This window comes from Ictalurus punctatus, chromosome 23 (genome assembly GCF_001660625.3).
Source record: "Ictalurus punctatus breed USDA103 chromosome 23, Coco_2.0, whole genome shotgun sequence".
Classification (NCBI taxonomy): domain Eukaryota; kingdom Metazoa; phylum Chordata; class Actinopteri; order Siluriformes; family Ictaluridae; genus Ictalurus; species Ictalurus punctatus.
In genome coordinates this window covers 7,231,239-7,242,500 of record NC_030438.2, presented here as the reverse complement: position 1 = coordinate 7,242,500, position 11,262 = coordinate 7,231,239, and the positions used below count along the sequence as shown (strand labels likewise).

Below are 11,262 nucleotides of genomic sequence, written 5' to 3'. Positions count from 1 at the left end.
TTTTCTTCTTTTTGACAGTAATTAATTTAAAGCAGGACTGTTATAGAACGAGTTCAGTGTTTCGTGTGTAACGCGCTTCAGCACTTACATTCAGACATTTACAAATCAGTTGGTCTCCATTTTAATAATAAAATAGAACATTTCCTCAGCAGAGGTGATCTCAACCACTCCGACATAAAATTACGCTTTTAATTTCACTCGATTCATAACGTATTTTGCATCACTTTTAATAAATCGTTTATAATATGCACCTATTAAAGCCGAATCGCTGCCATGATACGATTCTTCATTAAAGATCTCGGGAACAATTTCTCTTTTAGATTTCAGTTTTCATTTCAGCACTGTAGTTAGAGTTGGTTTTTTTTGTTTGTTTGTTTGTTTTTTTTCTCTCTTCGTGAAGTTGATGTGGTACTCGATCTGGTGTAGTGTGCTAAACCAAAAATTGGTCAAAGTATAGGAAAGTGTTCGGTTATATAATATTTATACCTAATATTACATTTACATCAAATTATTCATCTGTTTTCCTGAAATGGGGGAAAAGTCTAAAATCCTCTGATAAACAGTAAGCAAGTGTTATGTACATGTATTTATATTTAAATATACCTATATGTATGTCAGGTTTTTTTTTTTTTTTTTAGTTTACATGTAATTCAAACATCTGAAATATCCAGGATCTGTTGCTAAGTCCAGACTTCCAGACTTTATTCTAGTAACTACACACATTTCCTATTAGTGCAACTTCTGAACAATATGCTTTAGTATAAATAATGAAATAATAATCCAGGACTTTCAGGAGTTAAGATTTTGAGCTGTGAGGTCACTTCTTCATGAAGCTGGTAATGAGGTCCATGGGAATGGGGAAGACCACGGTGGAGTTCCTCTCCGTGGCGATCTCAGCCAACGTCTGCAGGTAGCGTAGCTGGAGCGCAGCCGGAGACTCGGACATGACGTCCGCCGCCTCCTTCAGCGCGCATGAGGCCTTCATCTCTCCCTCAGCAGCTATCACCTGGAAACGACGAACAGGAAGTAGATTATAGCATGCTTATTCATGTTATAAACCCAAGGATTGAATACACACCGAAAGGATGCCTTTAATTTTAGTGCTGCTTGTATCTTCTAAATATGTTTCCTAATATTGCTGAAAGGCATGGTCGAATGTGAAGACGTGTCTAACGGATAATCAGCCGGATTGGTCAGCATCCTCTACCATCAGTCATCAGCCAGTCAGAGAGCTGCATGAACCCTGACCTTAGCGCGAGCCTCTCTGGTGGCCTCAGCCTCAGCAGCCATGGCTCTCTGCAAAGACTGGGGCAGTTTGACGTCCTTCAGCTCCACCCGCTCAAGTTTAATCCCCCAGTTCTTAGACGCAGAATAGAGCACTTCCTGTCAGACAAAAGTGGTGATGGATGATTTCAAGGTTTAGACATTTTAGCTCAATTATTATGCGCGTGAGTGATGTAATTTAGGTTCAAATGTGAATAAATAAAGTTATAAGATTAAACACTGAATGTAGGCACGTCCTACATTCAAATGGAAAGAAATATCCAGGAACTATAAATGGATTTTTTAAAAAGTATGACGTGGTGTTCTTTAATAAACAAAAAATGTAAATGTAGACTAAGTGCTGTGGTAAAAGGAATAAGATACTTTGGAATGTGCTGTTCTAGGAAAATAGTCAACTTCAGGGTGGTAAGAGTATCACTGCTTCATCACACCAGCTGCTCGTTGATCATTTTCCTATAACAGCACACCACAATGTGTAATGCAGTTTCTATAATGCGTGTTTTAAATGCGAATTTGTAGGAATTTAGGAATAGTAAAAGTAAGAAGACATTTTTTGGGATCTCCTACCTCCATCTGTTCTGCCATCTCCTCACGGTCTCGCAAAATGTCCGCCAAGCTCTTGGTGCCCAGCATGTTCCTCAGAGTGGTTTGCGCCAGCATCTGCGTAGCCAGATTAGCATCCTCCACTTTAATAATAGACATCGTAGGATTAAAGACTCTGTAATACACAACGCCGTCTACCAGTATGGTCACCGAGTCTTTGGTCAGCACCTGTAGAGAAGAACGTGAGCAGAAGCCGAAAATCAAAACATTATTACTGTAGATCAGGGTCATTACTTGAACTGAATTTGAGTCACTTTTAAAGCTAACTAAAAGATACTCAACTCCTGAGGAGGAATGTTGAACGACATCGTCCTCAGATCAACCTTGCGGAAAGTGTCCACGCACGGAAGGATCCAGAAGATACCTTTAAAAAAAAAATACATGAATTAACCCTCATATAATGTTGAAAAAAAGTTGCATCCGTTATGTTATGGGTCCAAATGACTTCCACAGTTTAAATACACACAAAAAAAACAGCAAAGAACAGCTTAAAACACTAAACCTTTATTATGGCTTGTCAGAGACTTCAAAAAGAAGAATTTTTAGAACATACAGTATGATATTTAAACTTTTTTGAACCACTTAACTGTTTATTATCTCCCTCACTTCCTGTCTAACCATACCCATTCGTTCATTAGTTTTCTCTGCTTGATTAGTGCTCTATTTAACCCTGGTTTTTCTCATCAGTTGCTGGAGCATTGCATCAAGTTAGGACTCTCTCTCATGACAATTAAACATTTTCTTTCTCATGGGCTGTGGAACTTTGTGTATTTTTTATTATTATTATTATTATTTTTTGCTGTAACTGTAATGTAGAGATTTTTAATTTACCTAAAAATTAGGCTGTTGCAGAATAGGATAATAGATTTGACCTAAATAGGATGTTGTAAAGCTTTGTAACCTTAGTTGTGTAAGCTCTGTGCTTTGTAAGCTTAGTTTCAGATCCTGTAGAGATGTTTTATTGTGTTTCTGAAGTGGGGCAGACCTGGCATCTTTTCCATTACTTGCCAACACCTGTATCCACTGAATCCATTTCTTGGAAATATGGAAATATCAGTAAGCTCCCTTTCATCCTCACAGGGCAGTGAGAACAAGACATGACATAATTTCAATCAAAGAAATGTTTTAAGAGTCCAAATGACCCATAACATCAACTTTGTATACAAAATATGTTCAGACTTTCCACAACACATCAGTGTGTCCACAATTTGCATATATGCTCATGACCCTAAAATGAGTAAAAAGGTCAAAGAATTTCAAAGAGAAAAAGACAAATTAACCAGTATATCAGATATCTCAAATGTGGAAATTGGTCAAATTGACCCATAACATAATTGGAGGGTTAAGAGTATATAAACGTCTATGTTAGAGATGTGGTGTATGATAGAATTTGAACTCACCGGGTCCCTTCGCTCCGCCGAGGAGTCGCCCTAAACGGAAAATTACTGCTCGCTCATATTCTTTGACAATCTTTGAATCAAACAGGACAATTGATTATGAGGAATAAATACACGACCTTGTGAATTCATGATAGACTAAATATTAGTTTGTGATTAGTACATGCCGTAACTCATCATTAGTTCATATTTAAATAAGTATTAATTCAGGTATTAGTGCAGGATTATTCATGTACTGTTATTGTAAAGTGTTACCGTGCGCATTAAGAACATATTACAGTATATTATTATAGATTATTATTATAGATATAGATCTAAAAAATAAAACCAAGACAGTTCTCTAAATTAAAAAAGAAAACAAAACAAATGATGTGTTCTTACCTTTAAGCAGCACCATACAGAAATTGGGAAGGTCATGAGAATGAGAAGATAAGACAGAGCCGTGAGGAGAAGCCCACAGAAACCAGAGCTCTTCGACCGACCCACATCTGCTTGAGGAATTGTAATTAAGTCAATTGTAAGTAAAAATCCTTAAATAATGAGTAAAACAGGCTTGTATTTGTTTTAATGCCCTACCTGTCTGGGATTCTTCATTCACATCACCAAGGACATCGACATCCACTTTGCTGCGAGTCCTTTCAGTCATATTGCACACTAAAGCCTGGGTTACTGCGAGCGAAACTCACACTTTACTTAATAAACCGTGTTAAATTCAGCCCTCTTTTCGCAGTCCCAACCCCCCCCCCCCCTCCCCACACACACACACCCAAGTCAACAAGGGATCCAGGTGCTAAGCAGCAATCTCACCAAATAATTGTTTCAAATGTTTACTTAAATCACATGACTTTTCAAATATGCCCTTAATGCCGTATTGTTTAATGTATACTAATTAAATGTCTATATGTATGCGTTTGGTAATGGAGTGATTACTGTATATAAACAATAGATAGAGATAGAGAGAGAGAGAGAGAGAGAGAGAGAGAGAGAGAGAGAGAGAGAGAGAGAGAGAGAGAGAGCATATTTAAGTAAAGGTCAGTGGGAATAAATGACCCATAAAGGTGATGTTGCGTCATTGCCACATTATCACACTGTCACCTGACTGTGTTAAAGAGAAGTGTTTGGAAAAAATAACATCTGCACCTGAGTACTACATAATAACAAGCTTTTCATAATAAGAGAGATGATCATTAGTCTGTAACAAGTTGAGTCTAATTAGGCCCTCAGTCCCTGTCCATAGAGTTTATCTTCATCATTTACATTATATTGTTTAAGTCTTACTCAATGCTTCGTTTCTAAAATCAGGTTTTGTCATATTCACATGACTGTAAGAAAAAAATTCTTCATGCCAACTTGCTGTCTATCAAAAGAGTATCTTTTTTTTTTTTTTTTTTAAATACACAATTTCTGTTTGCACACATGAAAGAAAAGTTTGTTTTTAGATACATTTCTCACGTCTAGGGCATGAGTTTTTATCACGAGTATAACTGTATATATAGTAAACAATTTGATATTGTGATTGTGTGTGTGTGTGTGTGTGTGTGTGTGTGTGTGTGTGTGTGTGTGTGTGTGTGTGTGTGTGTGTGTGTGTGTGTGTGTTGTTATATACTGTTTCTATACACAGTATATCAACCGCTGGTTGATTCCATGATTGTGTTGCCATTTGTGTCACTGTCTGTATTTTTTTTTTTTTTTAAATGTTCATAAAGTAAAGGTAAAAAACATTATTTTTATTTATTTATTTATCTAATTTTTAATTATTTTTTTTTTGTAGCATTTTGCCCGTCCCAGCCCACTATAAGTGCACATTACCTTTAAATAGATCATAATTGATTGTAAATAGATTACCTTTAGGGATTATAACTTCTGTTGAAATCTATATTAATGTGCTTTGTCCTGTTAAATGTATATGAAGTGTAAAGTGTCCTTGAGCTTGTGGAAAGGCGCTATATAAATAAATATTACTATTATTATTATTACACGTTATGAAAAATGTACATTTTAATGTCCCACTACTTTCACTCTATTCTGTTACCTGAACACATTAACCCCTATGAAATATTTGGAGTATTCCACAGGAATGTCTAACTGGAAGTTGCATCATTTCCTGAAATCTCTCTTATAGATTTATTTCTACCACACTTCTGTTGAATTCTCAGGTTTATATTAATGAGCTAATATGTTATCATTTTATGTCATCACTTGTATGCTGGATGCTCCATATAAACTAAAATGTTTATTATTTGAACATGTTTAAAAACTCGCTCATATGCTTGTCGCTGTGCTGAAATTGTCTGTAAGGGGACATTTCTTTAACGTTTGTGGAAGGAGTCTCCAGTGTCAGTGGGAAAGTCTTCAGGATGGATTCAAGAGGATTACACTCTTTTCCTATAACAGCATTCCTTATCTTGTCCTGTTCCCTTACATGTACCAGTCCTCTTCCTGCTTTGTATTCTGATACTGATTCTTCCCATCTCTTGAAAACACAAGCTTATTTAGTCCATGCTCTGGGTTTCATTATCCCTTTTTGCCCTGAGACCTCTCCATACGTTTCTGGGTTCTTATGCAGTTGTACACTAGGGGGCAGTGTTACTCAGTGATCCATCTGTGTTAATTACGATGCTTTTACTGTACAACAGTCTTTAAAATAAACCCTTTATCAAGACCTTCTTATGCAACTACACAAGACGACTGATGATAGATATTGATGGATGATTGCTATAATAAGTTTTTAGAGAAGTGATTTATTTATTTATTTATTTATTATAAATAGGGTACATCATTGATACACATTTTGCCATAACTCTATTACAACCACTTATCTTTTCACTATTATCACTTATTCATCACCTCACTTATCTATCTCTCTCTCTCTCTATCTATCTATGAGTTTACACCCAAATATACCTTCAACATTTAACGGAAGACAGTTATGTTTAATTATGTAGAGTTTAAGAGTCTTTTATTTCGAATACATGCCACTGTACTGCGGTTTGATTCAATGATCCTGATTAGGAAAATAAACCATGAAAGCCATAATTAATCTTTATCCCCTATCAGGAAATGATGTTAACTGAATGATGTGGCTGAATGTGCTCCTGAGCCTCCTAAGCTCAGCGTAGAGAGGATGAGAAGAATGGTCCATGATCGTTTTCAGCTTCCCTCTCATCCTCTTCTCAGTCATTTCCACCACCCTGTCCACCTCCATCCTTACCACAGAGCTGGCCTTCCTCACCAACCTGTTCAGTTTGTTGGCACCAGAAGTCCCAATAAGACCTCCGCAGCACACAACAGCAACGAATATACCACCGGCGACCACAGACCATCATGGGAGATGTTTTTTTTTTTTTTTGTGTGTATAGATGTTGAGGTAAATGTGCACTAGTAATGGATAGGAGAACTTCTCCACTTTATTCCCTATCAGGAAATGATGTTAACTGATAACCAGCTTCCTGTTCGATGTCTGTTCAGAAACCTTGTGACAAAAAGTTCTCAAGCATTCAGAGAATGATCTACAGTGTGTGTGTTTGGGAATGAGCTGGGGGGGTGGGGGGCTTGATCAGGTTTACATCTTTATTAGTTGAGATCAGTTCTCATCATGATGTGTACATAGCGATGAAATGCATTCACACCCTACGCCAGATCCTACCCATGTGAAACGTGCATGGAAGACACTGTGGAGAGGTGTGTCCGAGGGTTGGCAGTTCCAGTGTATTTTGGAAGACGACTCCAGGCAAAGGTGTGTTGACAGGCTGGGGAATGATGAGCTTGGGGTGTGGTGCAAAGAATGTTCTAACGTTTTTAGTTTATTTTTACACCATAGATTTTAAATGTGGATCTCAGCAACACAAGCACCAGGCATTCCTTTCTGACTCACTCAACTGCATGTTGTCTTGTTATGGGTTTTATATTCCAGTTGTCTAAGGCCTGTATTCCGCACCAACACTGGGGTGTGGAGGCTTCTGGAGTCGTCCAATCTGAAGAGAAAGCATGCCAGCTCTCATGCCAGTTGCTGCACCCTTTATGGCACATACTTAATGCTAACATGTAGCTCTTGGCATTAATATCTGATTTAGGCATCATGGGAAAAGTTTTATAAGAGAACTTCTCCAAGCATTGGGTTATTCATTTGTTTTTCATTCGTTCATTCATTAACCTGGTCAGGGTGGCAGTGGATCCGAAGCCTATTCCAGGAACACTGGGCGTGAGGTGGAACTACACCGTGAATGGGATGCCAGTCCTTCTCAGGGCACCATACACACACTCACACACACATTCACACCTAGGAGCAATTTAGAGTAGCCAATCCACCTACTGGCATGTTGCATGTTTTGGGGAGTTTTAAAGAAACCTGAGAACCCAAAGGAAACCCACACGGACATGAGAAGACTCCGCGCAGACAGGAAGAAATAAGAGCTTGGGGTTGAACCGGCATTGAACACTGGTTACAAATTCAGACTCATACACCAATAAGTCAGGAACCAATGAGGGTACCAAGAAGCACAATCTTTACTCTGTCAACCAACATTAATGCCATGTTTAACCTGTAAGGAAAAAAGTACAAAATCATGTATATGTACAGTAATTGAACTCCCATTTGTTAGTGACTTTTTGGACACCCAAAAAGTTATTAAGAACCAATAGTACATTCGTTAATTTTTTTATTTTTTTGAGAAATTAAGATTCCAGACTGCAATCAGTGTCAAATATTGTCTTAAACACCCTGTAATTGGTGTACTGCTCTGCAGGCTAATGTTACCTTATGCTAACACTCCCTCTGTAATGAAATTCCCTCTGCTATTCCTAATTTTTTTGGCAGAGCCTCTTAACACCAAGTAAAATGTAGCACATCCCATTAAACACAACAGAAATTCTAAGTACATTCAAAACACACAAAAAGACCAGACAGTACCTCTGTTTTAAATGAGATTGTTCATTTTCCAGAATTTTCCTCATCCTGTAACTGAGACTTTTCTGTTTATAGTCACGTTCTAAAATAAATATTACTGTGAAGCTATATTATACATTCAGACACTTGCGGATTATCAGAGGTTTCCAGTATTTTTTTTTGTCAGCTGAACAATTCAAGTTAAATGATTTGCCGTGAGACTTTAAGCAAGTTAACCAATCAGCAAATTTTCTCTCCATTTACACATTGTGATAATGAAAATTCAGTGAATCGTGTGATGTACATTATAACATTATAATGGACGGAGACTCTGAAAGGGTTAAAAATGACAGATGACAACACCTCCCCCTCAGGTTTCAGAAAAACACAGCGTCCACTGGGTATTCCAAAGGCTATTCTTTAAGGTGGAAACATGGAGGTATTTAAGACCCAGTTCTGGCACTGGCATGCCCTTACAGACCTTGGTTAAAAGATGAAAGCACTCCATGACACTGAAGAACACTGAAACCTCTAAAACTCTCCATTCACAGTCAGCAGGAGGCTCCAATGAAGACAACCAGGATCCACAATTCTGATTGGTCATAAGGTGTTGAATAATTTCCTATAACAGCAGTTCGGAGAGTAGTTCCAGCTGCAAGGCAGCTCACAGGTTTACCTTAATGCGCTACAGAAACGTTTCTATAGACACCGAGACCTTTATTTCACACACTTCACATAAAACAGATTAAAAACCGTGTGTTACTGTTGATATTGTGAACTTGTCTTTAAGGAAATCTCGCATTTGTAGAAGGAGTCTCCAGTGTTACTAACAAGAAATGTAACTATAAATGGATAAAAAGTACACTGCATCATTCAAGAAATAAATCATTTTAATCATTGGCAAATTGCTGTCATATAAGAGTAAGAAATCTGTTACTGTGTTATAGGAAAATGTTGAACTATCTGGTGCAAACTGTAACTTTTTAGTTATTTTCCTATAGCCGTACATCCCACTGAGTTTTATTCTTTTCTCAGATTGTCTGCTGATTCTGACTTTTCATCCAGGGTCGAAGATGAAGCAAATGGGATCAGTTCGTGTGAAAGCATCCACATGCTACAAGAAGGTCAGCGGTCATCTGCCTGGACACGTCCCTAGCTGACGGCACTGAACTGTTCAGTGCCATGACGTGCTAATTGTGGTTGAAGAAGCAGTTTATACAATAACAATTAATGAAAATGCATGAGCAGATTCCAAACCACACCTAACAGCTAACCGCACCTAACAGCATTAACAATATTTATTTTGTTAAAGGCGTTATAACTATTTCTACTTTATATTCCATACATGGTGATGGAATTCAGGGAAAGCAAAAACAGTGAAATGTTACACAAGTTCACACGCTAGTTCATGCTGTACAGGTGCAATCAAAATGATTCAACCCACATTGCAAATCAAATTCATTTTCAGTTGAATTTGGGGAAATAAACCTGATTTGCAATGGGGGGTTGAATCATTTGGATTGCAACAGTATGTTGTGGTTAAACAGAATTGTATAACAACCGAAAACATTTCTCTTTTGTTCTAACTGTGCTGCTATTATCACTGGAAGTAAGACTCACAGTATTATTTGTGGTATAACTGACTGATAACTGTGCCTAATGTACAGCACTGTTTTGTGTTGATTTTGCCGTATGATTTGGATCGTTGTCCTGTTCCAGGAGAACCCCATCCATTCATCTTCTATACTGCTTATCCTTTTCAGGGTCACGGGGAACCTGGAGCCTATCCCAGGGAGCAAGGCGGGGTACACCCTGGACAGGGTGTCAATCCATCGCAGGATTACATACATTACATACACATTCACACACCCATTCATACACTACGGACATGCCAATCAGCCTACCATGCATATCTTTAGACTGGGGGAGGAAACCGGAGTACCCGGAGGAAACCCCCGCAGCACGGGGAGAAACTCCGCACACACACAGGGCCACGGTGGGAATCGAACCCCCAACCCTGGAGGTGTGAGGCGAATGTGCTAACCACCAAGCCACCGTGCGCGGAGAACCACATATTTCATTTATAACATCCTACAATTTTTGCAAAATTGTTGGCTTTTTTCTTTTCCATTCAAACAAACAGCAAACATTTACCGTTGACTGTATATTACCCAAATCTTGCTGAGCTCTATTATAAAATCAGAGGTAATTCACTTCATCATTTAGTTAAAAGAACAGGTTCATGGTTTGTTGCTTGTCGCGCTGGATAAAGGACTGTTCAACGAGTACAAGGACTAGGTAAAAAAATATCTGTTGGGTGTTTCTGAATAAACCAATGATTAGAGCAAACTAATTTCATATCTGTATGTGTATGTCTGATCATGGCTGATTATTTTCATAGAATACCATGACAGAGTGTTTAATTCCTTACTTTAAGGTAATGAGGTTTCCACAGACTTCTTTGCTCTAGTTGTCATGTCCAACGCATGACTATTCCAATGACATAAATAAATAAATCATCTCATTACAAATGATATTGAAATTGAAATTTATACATTTGCAGTTAAAGCAAAATCAATTTTCCCCTCACATTCCTTTTAATTCATTGTTCATTTCCAATATCACAACAAGTCTGAGAGAGTCAAGAGTTTATATTTCATGACTTGAATTATTTAGATTCTTTCGTTTTAAATGGGGCAAGAATGATTTCTTTCATTTCCCCCTGAGCCTCTACAGTCGTGATTGCGTCTCTATGTGTAATTAGAACTGTGATGATTAAGAATGTGATGAGCTCTCCCGCTGAAGAGGAGAAGAGGACTGATTAATTTAATAGACTCTGTAATTAGCAGCCTGCTTTTAAATCTGTGCCGTATCTAATTGGATATCAGGCTAAGTGGCAAACACAGTGTCTCATATTTTCAGTGTTTCTGCAGCCGCTATCTTATCTATGGAATTTTCATAGCCTGGAGGTTGCTGTCTGTTTAAATCTAGTTCACACGCTTGTTTGCCTTAATCAAATTGATTAATTGTTTCAAATGAAGAGTCGACCCGTCAAACACGAAATGCTTTGTGACTTTATAGATGATTTTTTTC

The 11,262-nt window shown here is 37.9% G+C and overlaps 1 protein-coding gene across 1 annotated transcript; it reads right to left on the bottom strand.

Annotated features, from left to right (window-relative positions):
- Positions 1-531: 531 nt before the first annotated feature.
- On the bottom strand, positions 532-3,964 carry zgc:112408 (uncharacterized protein LOC550260 homolog). Its single transcript, XM_053674911.1, is given in 6 exon segments — positions 532-1,006; positions 1,249-1,383; positions 1,852-2,055; positions 2,142-2,251; positions 3,288-3,357; positions 3,666-3,964. Coding segments are annotated over 6 exon segments (921 nt in total). The 5' UTR covers positions 3,879-3,964; the 3' UTR covers positions 532-817.
- Between the last annotated feature and the right edge of the window lie 7,298 nt (positions 3,965-11,262).